At 43.0% G+C, this 13527-nt stretch overlaps 1 protein-coding gene across 6 annotated transcripts in view; it reads right to left on the bottom strand.

The window, feature by feature from the left end:
* Positions 1–13527, bottom strand: part of DOK5 (docking protein 5) — a 44763-nt gene that overhangs the window by 18646 nt on the left and 12590 nt on the right. For all 6 annotated transcript variants that reach the window (XM_054845663.1, XM_054845665.1, XM_054845660.1 and 3 more), the window contains exon 2: positions 5386–5493. In XM_054845663.1, coding sequence (XP_054701638.1) covers positions 5386–5493 — 108 coding nt within the window. The remainder of the gene's footprint in view (positions 1–5385; positions 5494–13527) is intronic.

A 13527-nucleotide genomic window follows, 5' to 3' on the forward strand; every position in this document is an offset into this window, starting at 1 on the left:
CCCTCCCCTTTACTTTCAAGCCTCCTCTACGTTAAGATGACAGTCTGTAACACTGAAACACATTTCATTAGACTAAAAACCGAAACACTCGCAGAGCTGTGTGGTAAGAGAGTTCTGCACCAGGCGCAGGGATTATTCACTCATTTCCCAGCCGACAGCACCAGCAGACAGAGCTTCACCCTGACAGACACACCCAGGCAAAAACTCCTCCATCTCTCCCATTCCTTTCAAAAACACACAGTTTACTACAAATGGTCTTTAGCCTTGAAACTATTGTTTGAATTAGTACATAACTCTCCAATATGGGTCGCTTTTCAGAGCACAACACAAGGGAGTGTATCTATTGCCTACGCAACTGCCACATTCCACGGTTTTCAAGTATCTTGTGTTTTAATCTTCATTAAGGACTTCATGCTTCTGTCTTGGCTTCCTGAAAATTCCGCTTATGATGAGTACGGGTCAAACGCTTCCCAGGACTTGCCAGGGGAATGTCTAATGGAAAATGCTGCTGCTGCTGCAATTCCAGCCCAGTCCTCCTTACAAGATTTGCCTGTTCATAACTAGCTTACTAAATGTACATCACATACTAGAATTTTATATCATTTTTAAAATACTTATTAAACAATATTTAAAAAATATATATGTATATATGAATACAATCTACAGCCATGCCTATATCTCCCTTTCTGCAGTGGGAAAAATCATCAGCTGCTAGTTTTCACTTGCTCCCATACAGAATCACGCACGCTGGCCGGAACCCCGCTGTACCCCAACACTGGCTTATTCGAAGAAATTAAAGCCAGGAACAACAACCGGGTGTAGAGGTTCAGTTCCTGCCATGGCTCGGAGGCTGCTCCTCCACTCACAAGATACGTCCTTCCATAAGGACGGACACGTACCCGCCCACGGACTCGCAGTGAGCCTCGCTGTATGGCATTATAGTGAAGATACCAAAATGTCCTGACAAGTTACTTTAAGTCTTTTAAAGCCTCAAACTAGACATTTCATTCATAGTAAGTGATAGCATTCATTAAAATAAATGTTTAACAGCCAGTTATTAGCAGAGTGGTCATACTTTAAACATTCAATTTGCTACTGATACAGTTTTGCATTAGCAAGACTGGAAAACAATTACAAATTACACAATCCAATTTTCCAAATGGATTATTCCATAACTAGACAGAAAGACTGTTTAAAATACTTCTGCTGTTTCAAGGCATGATTAATACAATCGGATTAAAACTTAAATCCCCTTGAGGAATCAGTATATTCCTGTCAGCAGTATGCAATTACTTGCTTTTGTATTGGAATATTAGGGATTCTTCTGGCACATTGCAAAGTCAAAAGTCACTTGCAGAAATAAGAACTTCTTCCTTCTCCAATTTTATTATATTAAAGCGCATGGTAATTTGTGGCTGATTATTTACATTTACCAAGTGAAAACTAGACAGCTACCTGAAAGGCAACTCTCTGCGTAGATTTTGTAGCCTGGATCCTAATTATTTTCTCTCCCTTGTGGGACCAAATGCATTAAGTGGGCAATTTGCTTTGCGTATGCAAATTTCCAGTTCGCTTCATAAGCTACAGATGACCGTTCTCAGGTGACCTGTATTTTAGGACACTTTAACCTTTCCACATTTAAAAAAAACCAGAACAAGACTAGAAGGTATTTAAAGGTCAGTATTATATGAAAAAAGTACTTATTTCTTTTGTTGTTTTAAACTTTGAGTGGCAAGGATGTCAAAATTCAGCCCCTGGTACAGGGCTGCAGAAGAGGACACATACCTCACGCACGCAGATGGGAACAAACTGAACCCCCCAGGATGGCAGAGTCACCACCAAGACACCCCAGCAACATTGCTTGTGACCCAGATTTGGGACAGAAAAAGGGGAGACCTCGACCGGGTGAAGGTGCCGAGGAGATGCTGTACAGCCTCGGTCCACAGCAGCTCAGCCCCAGTGACGGGTGCCACCACGGCGCGACAGACAAACGCTCTGGACAGGCTCTTTCCACTAAGAAATTGAAGTAACATTTGCACTTTAATTCATCACCAAAAAAAACCCAACCAAAAAACAAAAAAAAGCAACAAAATGAAACAATTTAACACTTCAGTGAAGGAAGCAGGTGCTATTGAAAAATTAGCCCCATTCATCATTTTTCTTTTTCTACCCTTTAGAGTTTTATGATGGATTAAACCTTCCCTGAGATTGATGGGGTGAGCGGGGGCTCCTCAGTTTTCTAGATTTGGTGCTGCTTTCAGCAGCATTTGAGAATCACCTCAGAACCCAGGTATGAACTTAGCGACCATATTTCTGAAACATTGGTAATCCGTAAGCGAGGTTTTCCTCTTACAGCATCATCCGTCAGACTGAGCCGCATCCGCCTTTAGGTTCATTAGCAGAAGCGTTTGACACGGTGACACCTGACGCGCTAACAGGACTGGCTGCGCTCCTCATTTGCAGGATTAACTTTATTGTCAGCGATGGCAAAAGCACCTCCTGCCCAGGAGCGACAGAATTAGAACAGGCGCAGAGAAGCCCCCGCGCACCCCCAAGCCGTTACCACGAGAGCTGCTCTTCCCGGCCCAACGCGCATCAAGGCAACAGCAACAACCACGCGAGGCGTACGCATGACGCCTCGAGTACAAAAGTGCCATTAATATAATGCATCACAACCAGGTGACAAGTAGCGTGAGTTGAAGACTCTGCCGTATTACGTTGTTCGTTGGTTTGGGGTTTTTTATTAATAATTAACTGTGCTTTTTGTAAGAATCAGTTCAACTGTAGAGCGGTATAGAGCAGCAGTGACGAGTTCTCCTTTTTCAACACCTCTCATTTAATACTGTTAGAAGCTGCATCATTCACCACCTTAGAATTTCACATATTTACAAACCTTATTTAAAAAAGAAACCCATTTTTATCCACCTGTGCTCTTTGTAAGTTAACACATTTTAGACAGAAAATGCTATTTAATATTCATTAGCTTCCTTTCAGTAAGGTTCATTAAAAATAAACAGGACCCGTCAACTCGTCTAGCTGATGACTCCAGAACTAGAAGACAGCCTCATTTACCACTGCAGTGAAAAGATGGGGACAGCGCAGAGCCCCGCTGCCAAACAGCGACACTGCAGAAGCGACAGCCCGCTGCCCTGGGCGATCGCATTGACAGCGCTCCGCTTGGTGAGCGCTGCTTCATCGCAGGGCGGCGAAGAGGAGCGATAAACGTGGGGAGCAAACGCTGATGGCAACGTTCCCAGGGTGGCTCCCATCGTTCCCGAGATCGCTGCCCGTCGTCCAGCCTGGCTGTGCCCAGGGGCTCTCCCCAAGCTCATCCTCAGCGTCCCGGCTGGCGCGGTGCTGGCAAGAGAGATCTCTCCATTTTCCGCAGGAGGACTGCGGGCTTTCTGGCAGAAACTGCAGCATTGCACCCCAGTTGTCATTTGGGTCTACCCACCCGGGACCTGAGGCGGACAGTTTCGGGACGGGCTCAGAGTGACCAGAGCTGGCAGTCTAGCTCGGCAGGTCTGAGACACCAAACAAACCTGGAAGCTAAGACCGATCTTCTCAGGTGTATTCAGTTTAAGACTCGGACCCCAAGAGACCCCACCTGCCCCCCAAAGGAGTCCCGGGCAATAATCTACCAGTTCAGTCCCACTGGAACCAGTGCTTTCAGGAGTACCCGCTGCATTCAGAGTTGGTTTACTCCCCCCAGAGGTAAACACTTCTCTGCCCACCTCCCCTCCAGACATTTGGGTTTTGGCCTTCATCCTGCCTGAAATAACCCCTAGATTTGGCTGAGTTCTGATTAAAAACCACACCAAATATCTGTGTAAGTTGTCTTACTGCTACAACAGTGTTTCTCAAAACTTCAGCCAAGACTGGGGTTTGCTTTAATGTCTGTAACTATTAATATTACAGATCTGATGACACACAGTTACGGCTTTCAAAAGCAGAAAGCATGAACTCTGCAGCTACCAAAGTAAACAGTCAATTCCCAGTGAGTGACTCTGGAGTTTGACCATTGTTTATTCCTCTCAAATAAGCTGCCAGAGAAATCCAGAAACGAAATTTATGGAAGAGGCAATAGTTTAACATTAAGTAACTGTTAACTAAAGACTAAGCTTGACTTAAAGCTGAAAATCCCTCCAAGCTAGTGAGACTCTCTATGATGCTTTAGTCTGCAGATCCAGACGTAGGAAACTGCCGTTGGGTTATATACGTGACAAATAAGTGCTAACCTACACAACTTGTGGCAAGAAGTCCAGTCTCATTCAGATTCCTCATGGATTTCACATCCGTTACCTAACGTGAACGTCAAGTCAGCGTGTGCTGCTGATATACTGCATTAGTACAATAGAAGAAATACAGATTTGCACCAATAATTGGCAGAGCCATACTAATATAAATGCAACATTTCACACAAAGCTGGAAATTGTCTTATACACACTGGGCAACCCTCACGCACAACAAATGGGAAAAAAATGCACTTCTCATCACTTTTGAAACTTGCTTAATATAAGTGTGAATGAACTATTTCTGGGCATGACTTACTAGAAGTAGCCACAGGTTTTATGACCAATCAATTACAAATTACGTGGCGTGTAGACAGACAAGTCTGAATTCAGAGTCGGTATTCCCTCAAGATTTCCTCCTAAATGTATGTCAAAGTGAGTAAGTGCAGATCAGCCTCAAGCTGAGTTGTGCTCGCCGACTCCCAGGAATTTATGCACATAATTCCTAATCTTCTAATACATTAAGCTTTTGACAACAATGATTATAAATTAAAGGGTTTCTTGTTTTCATCTCCATGCCCAGGAGAATTACACATGTAAATCCTCAGATGAATATGAAATGTGCACATAACTCCAGAGAAGAGGTTAGAGGGAAAAACTTCATTCTTTTAATATTGGTGAATTTAGCAAAGGTTTTCACATCACCACTGCAAGAAAAATTTGCATGTTACCCTTCGTATCTGTAGCTGTCTACCATCTCCCACAGATGCAAGATCCCAGTGAAACAGGAACCTCTAAGTACCCAGCTTTTTGAATTCACACATTACCTTGAGGAGTTGCTACAGTAATTATGAAGAGTGGTTAGTCATTGCAAAGTATTTCAGCTCTGATTTTTAAGGGCTGAGGAAAGCACATCTTCTCTAAAAATAAAGTCATTTTCCATTAGGTTAGCAAGATGTTTGCTAAAAAACAGAAAACAGAAAACTTACTCTGCCTCCACTTTTCTGAATGAAGGAACATACAAGTGGGTTTAAGACCTCGATAGTAAAAAAAATTCCAATTTTCAGGACAATTAATACATGACAAGTTCAGATTTTATTCTTGATTGCACGTAGAAACAAGATTGAGAAACAACCGTATTACCAAGGCTTACCTTGTGATAGCATCTAAAGTAAGCAGCTCGTTCATCTGAGAATTTCTCCAGCCTCTTTGGCCCTTTGCTTGAAGCTTTTTTGAATACTAACCAGCATCTCTGGTAAATCTAGAAACACAAGAGAATAAACTTGGCATCTCCAATGACTTGAATATCACTAATATTTGCATAGAAGTTCAACTCATAAATCAGCTGTTGCTCTGGAGCTACAATTAATGGCTCTCGGTAGCTTTGACAAAAAATAAAAATCAAGTTAATGGATAGTTACATCCTATTTCTTTTGAATTACGATACAACCAGAAACACTTATGAAGATAGTGCACGCTCGCATGAAAGGTGCTAGGAAGAAAGAGCTGTAACCATGCTTGCAAAAGCAGGGCTTTCTAGGAAACAGCTTTTTTTTAAATAAAGTGACACACTTTTCCATGTGGATTTGTTACTGGTTCCAGTCTTCCATGCTTAAGATAGGCATGAAGAAAGCTTGAGCAGACAGGTGGGAACGGACCTTCTATCACACAAGAAAGAGATAAAACTGTATGTTCTGTGTATAAGGGTAGATGGGGATACACATGGGACAAGGAACCCTGGACCCTTCTAACAACTGGCATCCTGCTTTCAAGGTCCAGTTGAATTTAAATTCAAGTCACTTGGGCACACTCTGTGCAGAGTGGTTGAAAAAACCTTTCCATCTGCAGCATTAAGCCACTTCATCTCTTAAACTTCTGCCCCCATTTCTTGCAATCTTCCCACCTATTCTTTAGCTGCGGTGCACTTTCTGCCACTCTCTTACATTCGAAACCATAATTCTCAGCTTAGGTAACATACTGGCTGTAGAGAAGGAAAGAATTATAAGCCTTGCCAACTGTTCACATCCTGCGTTTAAGCAGTAATTCCAAAGTGACACCTGGTAAGTTAGAAATAAAACAAAATCACCACTAAAATTAGTGTGATTTCAAAGGGAAAAAAAAAAACCAAAACCACAACTGATCAGCCATTATCAAGTAGTTCACAGCTCTGGCAGAGCTCCAGTGCAGCACAAATTCACTGGTGTGATCAGTGACGAGACCCATCAAAACATCTCAGTGCCTCCAGCCAAGCCAGCACCCACCAGGTAACCACCAGACCAGGCAACTCCATCCTTTGAACCCTTGATGGGTTTCTAACCAATGTATTCAGCACAACACAATTATAGCCATGAAAAGTAGCTATAACTTTATTTCTGTGCCCCAAAATGATTGTTAGTTGACTAGCTGTGCTGCTTTTACCAGCTTTTAGCTGCTTCTATAAAGATGTTTGGGGAACCATATTATTCTCCCCTGGCGTTATTATTCTGCCTCACATGCGGGCACTCCTACTCCCAGCCCGCTTGGCTGCAGAAGCAGTTAGCATATGGACAGGCTGCTCCGATGCCAGGCACCAGCTGAACCTAGCAAGATTGTCTTCCCATTTTGCAGCTTATTGGCCACTCATCCTGTTCCGTTTAATACAAAGGTTTGAGTGGAATTGTTCAAGAATTACTAGACACTGACCAAAATGAGAGCTTACCACCAAAAAAGCAATTCAGATACGCACCCACTTCTCCTGGGAGAGACTTTCTACGTTTGCCTTCTGAGAATCTTGTGTGCTGGGCCCAGATAACCTCATCATCACACCCGACACGCAAAACTCTCTAAAACTCCACCCAAAAGAGATCGTCAAAAGTTTGAGCGTTCAGCTCTTTTGCTTTTCAAACCCCCATAGTTTTAACTTCAGCAATTAGAAGCCCATAGAAGAGAACAGAATCCTTTAGTAATGCATTTGCCATTATACAACACGCACGAGGACAGCTACAACATGATGATGTCCTACTCAGACCACTTGCACTCAGAAGCACCTCTCTGGGTCAGCAAGCATCTCAAAGCTGTAGCTGCAACAGTGAGCTCAGCAGCGCGCAAAATTCGGGGCAGAACAGGAGAATAACGTTCTAATACAAATAAGCAAATAAAGTTTTGCTCTGCCTCCAGCTGGGCACAGATCCAGGATGGTTATCACCCTTCCAAATGCCACTAGGAGCATAAGTACTATAAACAATCAACTCCAGTCAAACACGGTAGATGGCTAGAAGTTGGTGCTACTGAAGTTATTACTGTAGTTCAGTAATGACTAATCCAAGACTAATTCTTGTATTCAGATCAGAATCAGGGCACAGCTGGGGGGAAAACAAAAAGCCCAAACTAATCAAAGAAAAACCCCCACTACATGTAAGTACCTCCAAGGATGCAAAAGCCAAATTGGCCTACAATATAAATACTGGTCTTTGAGTTTTGGTTCCACTCCCATGTTATAATAATTCTTTAACAAAAGAGTCCCAGGGTTGGAATGCATTAATGTCAGCGCCTCAGGACAACATCATCAGGGCCCAGGTAACTACACCTGTAAAGAACAAATGGCATTCATGATGCTAACTTCAGCAAACTGGAGCAGAGTCAGGTCATGAAGGTGCCTCCCTTGAATTTTCTCCTCCTTCTGTATGAGCACATCAGCTCCCTCCTCACAGGGAATCTCTAGGCAGAAAGATTCTACCACAACAGTAGTTTAAAGTAGTTTGTTTTGATTAGAGAGAATTAACAAATTTTACCTGAATGCAGAGTTTGGAATCCCATTGATGTTAATGATCTGATGGTTAACTCCTCTCTGCTGAGCTTACATAAACAAACTCAAAAAGAAGATGCATTCCCTCACTTGAAGCCTGCTTAGCACCTTCAAAAATAAAATAACGGCACCATGAAAAAGGGGTACTATTATCACAGTCGCATTCCTGTGCTCCCATGACACGTATATCTCACAGGTGAACACCCAGCACCATCTTAAGTAAGCATAAACTACATGATACCTTAAACCTCTAGCAATAAAGTGATAAAAAAGGGGGTTGGACCAGATGACCTTTAAAGGTCCCTTCCAACCCAAACCATTCAATGATTCTATAAATAACTGATTTGGCAGCATCTGCCTAGGAGCACAGAAAGCCCTTCACTGCAGTCAACACACAGAAGAGATGATGCTGTGCCCAGGACAGAGCTAATCATAGACCCTGTTATGAGCTACAATACAGAGCAAGTAATTAGGTCTTTGATGACATCATGATCTAGTACGTGTCTAAGATTTGTCAGTATTTCTTCAAGTTGAAGATGGCACATGAACTGTTTATGTCGTTACAGCTGCTGTGACAGCAGCAACAGGAACCGGCCCAAAATGCTATTAGGTGCCTGCTCCGTCATGAATGCTTAGCTCGCTTATCCCTCGGATCAACATTTTCACTACTACTCCATGAACAGGAATTAGTTGAAAGAACTGCTGTAATTACTTCCACTCCAAACACTTGTGCTGACAGTGATTAGATAATCCAAACAGCAAATCAGGATCTGATGTGCTGAGAGAGAACAGTAATAGCTGTCATTTGCATAACACCTAAAACTTACAGAGCTCTCCCTGTGAGATCTTCCGAGAAAGCCTAACTCAGAATTTAATTCGAGTATCAAAAATTAGCCTCTACCTCCTATGGTCTTTCCTGAAAATTTCAGCTTCTAACAGCCCATTGAGCAGGCAACAACCTAAAACGTGAGGGAAATAATGCGACTGTTTATGAAGTGGATCATCTGAAACCCAGATAGGTGATCCAATATGCATGTCCAAGGTCACGTCAAAACAGTTCTATTTTTGGCTCTGAAGATCAGCTGATATAAATCATTACCACAACTGAAGTCAAAGAAGGAGCGACTTCAAAGGAATGATGCAATCCGAGTATTCAGATTCCTGCCTCTCATTGCTACGCCTTCGAAACCAGGCAGGATAGCTCAGCCATTCCCGGGCTCCTTCGGATGCTGGAAATACACCGTGGAGCAGAGGAGCTATTAACCTCAGCTGGAACCGCTCAGCATCTGGCTGAGTAAAGTGGAAACATTTCTTTTGACTTTCCTGGGTTTCATGGTTCAGTTGTGGTTTGAGAATACTCTCACGCAGAGAGGGAAACAGAAACGGGCGGCTTGCTGTCCTACGTGATGACCCAAACCCCTGGACCGGCTGGAAATGGGTGTGGGGAGGGAGACCCGTCAGTCTTCACCACCTCCCAGCTGATCAGAAAAGCGAGATAACTAAAAGCTAGATTTTTTGAGTGCCTAAAATGTCATTCTTTATATGTGAAGCACAAGCTATTCCACACACGAAACAAACATTTGAATTTAGAAAGTAAAATTTGCATTTCAGTCCAAAGCAAGTTTGCCCCACCCCTCAACACTTTCGTTCAGCAACTCATCTAAAAAAGCATCTGGAAATAGCCAAATACTTGCAAATTGGATGGGGGAAGGCTATTTTTCATATCTAGGGGCAGGGGGATTAAAACTGGCTATTTTTTTAAACTAAGATGCGTGGCTTCCACTGCATTACGGCAAAGCAAGCCTATTTCACTTCAGGAGCAAACAATCCCACCCCTCGTTTGTTTGTTATTTAAGAGGGACACAGAGAAGTCAGAGACAGTAGCACAAAGTCTCATCTGGCAAATTTCTCCTTTGCAAACAAGAAGGGAGCCTTCAGGGAAAGCTGCCCTATTTCATTCCCGTGTTGTGTTTTTCTGCTCTCTGCCCTAAAACACAGAATTCCGATGAGCTGCATTTCAGGGACACTGAACTTGCTGTCAAATAAACACAAACTTTGCTTTTTTTTTTTTTTAAAGCAGTGGCTGAAAGTACCATCGTGCAGCTTGGATGATTACCAGAAAGCCTGGGCTATCGCCAGAAACTTGCCGCTTGTGACTCCGATAACCTCTAGAAACAGATAATCCAGTAAAGGCGCAGCACAATAGCGCAAGAAATTTCTCACAGTATGTTCTGAACTTTTCTTTTTCGCAGGAAAAAAGAATGCTGCCAATTTATCCAAGACCAACGGCTGGCTCACCCACTGAAGTACCTCAGTTGCATAAGGAAAATTATTTGAGTGGTTTTGCTGAACTTTGCCAGGGAGTCTCCAGCGGACTGGAGCTCCAGCTACGAGGTCCCTTCCAACAGGGAGGTGTTCACACAGGCAATCAGCCAGCTCGTGCTAAGTGTTTGGATCTCGAGTCTTCTGTTTAAAAAAAACGCTTTAATATGTCACTTCTGGTTCAGAAGGTAGTAAAGAGCCCTGAAATAGAATTCTTAGCCTGAAGGAAACTTGTGAGGAGCCTAGACCTAGAATTTTGCTTTGCATCTAGAAAAATGAAATATTGCCAACAAAGGCAGATTGCAGCTTGTTCCTTTAATTACATTCACTCCTCAGACACGTCTGAAGCAGTAGATCTCCATTAGGTAGCTGTTTCTTCCTGAAAAACTGGAGGACTGCTTTCTAGTAAAGAGGTCTAGGCATCAGCGAGCGTGGCGATGCCTTACGTATCACGCCGAATGGGACTGCGCGGCTCTAGTGAAGACCTCACAATTTTCCCATGACTTCACAAAAGGGAAATACTTAATTTGAACGTGTTTCTTCTGTAAGGTTATGACTTGCCCCTACTTCTCCAGCCCGGCTTGGTCCCTTGCCTGCTTCTTCCCCATATCGGTAGCTGTGTTCAGCGCTATTTCATTCTGAAAAAACACAGCGTAAGTATAAAACAATTACAAGTAGATGGATTTCTAGAAGGAATCACATAGCTGTAAGCATATCTAACTGGTACTGAAATGTGTTTAGCATGACTTAAATGGTGCACAGAAGAGTAGTCTGGTTCACTGGCTTTGTAAAAGAAGCAGCAAAGTTGACCACGTGTTGTCTGCAAAGATAACGCTGCGCTTGGCAACAAGACGATTTCACTCTCCCAGAATACCCATTTATTGTATGTTATGAGTAAGCAATATTGCATTATTCATTGTGATCAGGTTATAATGACTACATAAATCAAAGTTGGTTTACATAAAGCTATCTTCTTCTCTCGGTGACTAAAGAAAATAATCTAGATTTCTCCTTCCCCCGAGAAACCCATTTGTGGAGAGATAAACCTCACTCCTTCCTCTCATTCAGTATACATCTTCAGAAACAATATTTTACACTAAGTCATCCGCAGCTGCTAATAGGGAATGAAGCTGTAATCTTGTCTCTGCGCCTGTTCAGAATGCACAATATTGCTCAGGATTGCAAAGTTTTTTCTTCAAGTTACAAAATCCAGCTTTGGCCCTGGCCAGAACCTGCTATAAGACCAGCGCACAAAAAAATGCTCGGCAGATCGTTATGAATCTATACGCCTTCTTTTGCTCTTACCCTTATTAATGCAAGTCACAACAGATGCCTACCGCTCTAAAACATGACGCATTTTAATCAGTCTTTCCTCTTCAAAAACTCCTTCTTTCTACCCCTTTCCTCCCAGCTGGAATTGCATCAACCAGAAGTGGGATTTTTGCTAATGGTTCAGGCTCAGAACTCAAAGCCATCCTTCCAGCCTTAGTTTAAAACACCAAACAGCTGGATCTGAGCCTACAGAGGCATTCCCTCTTGGCACGCCAGTTAGAAGGCAACTTTGTTCTAAAACTTTTTTGGTTGGATTTTTTGGTTTTTTTGGTCCTTCATGATTACATGGGATTCATTCCACAGACAAGATTTACTTACTGCCAAACCATCTTCAGCCACTGAAAGTCTGCGTGCTGCGATCTAGGGCACATCATCCGAGCCATGGCAGGGTGGTGAGGAGCATAATCTAAGCACAGACAGTAAAATGGCTCGCCCAAGATTACCTAACAATTTAGTAATGGAGCCTTTGTTTTGTTTCGTGTCTCTACTATGCTCTGTGAAAATGGACGTTGACAGGGAAACACAAGTAGCATTTTACAGGTTTTACTTGTAACTGGTCTGTATTAGTCACTGGTTCAGACAAAGGGGGAAAAATGCTCAGCAAAAATGCTGCTGCTGCTGCCACAGGTCGCCTCTGGCAGATTTCAAGATGGAATGGGCTCACTGAAAGACGAGAAGGCACTTGCTGATATATTCCAGCCTGGTAGCAGATTATTAAAAAAAAAAAAAAAAGAAAAGAAAATTAAAGGGACACCCAGGACCTTATGAGAGCCCTTTACTGCAACTGTCAATAAAGTAGTTTAGAAGCAATGTACCCCTTCAAATTGTTGATGCACTCAGCAGCTGGAAGTCTAGAGTTCAAAGATATCTTAATTACAGATCCTGGCCAGATGATGAAGCACATTACCAGTGAAATCTCTTTGACATACGATCTTTTGAGGGCTTTGGAAGGACGCTGTGGTTCAGCCCAGACAGTGCAGAGAAGCCACCAGACTTGGGGGAACACCTAAAACCACATTCTGGACCTCAAGGAGCAGGGAAAGGGCTCCAGGAACGCAGGACACCCAGGAGGCTGGCACCTGGAAGAGAACAGTGAGAGCTGCTAACGCAAAACGTCACTAAGACGACAGGGCTGGGATTTAGGACTTGCTTATCCCACACGAGTATCCTAAGTGTTCTGCCAAGGAGCCATTTCTTTCCCTTCTCTGCTCAGTGCACGGAGCCTGGAATTTGGGTTGGCAGGTGCTCCTTACATGCAACTCACAGGAGACTTGTTAATAAACTAATGTGTAAATAAATTACACTGCGTAATAAAATACACAGGATGTGTAAGGGATAGGCAGACGTGCTGTTTGATGTGGTGGAGGGCAGTACAGAACTTGACTCCATTTTTTAGTTTCTCTAATGACTGTCTAGAATTTCAGGACCTAAAAGACATTAAAAGCAAGACTTCAACTTCCAGCCTCCTCTCCCTGCAAAAACGATGAGCTGGATGCAGTATCACTAGAAGGAGAGCATTACCTGAAATATCCTCCCACTTTCAGGCCCTTCTTGATGGACTTACAGCCTTCAAAGTATAGGGCTGCTGGTTTGCTGGGTTTCTTTAAAATCACACACAGAAAAGGTTATAATTCTGGGCTGCATTAGGCCATTAGAGGAGAGAGCCTCCAAGTGCCGAGAAGCATTTACAGCAGAAACCCTCTCTTGCCAGTGACAGTTTTAAAAAAGTCAGGCTGGAGCTAAGTATCTCATTCGGTTCCTTGAACATCTGCTAAGCTTTATATATAGGCACAGTTAATTCTAGGCATGAAACTGGACAGGAGAAAAATCAGCCTAGGACTCTATCTACTAAAGGAA

The sequence above is a fragment of the Grus americana genome, chromosome 17 (genome assembly GCF_028858705.1).
Source record: "Grus americana isolate bGruAme1 chromosome 17, bGruAme1.mat, whole genome shotgun sequence".
Taxonomy (NCBI): Eukaryota; Metazoa; Chordata; class Aves; order Gruiformes; family Gruidae; genus Grus; species Grus americana.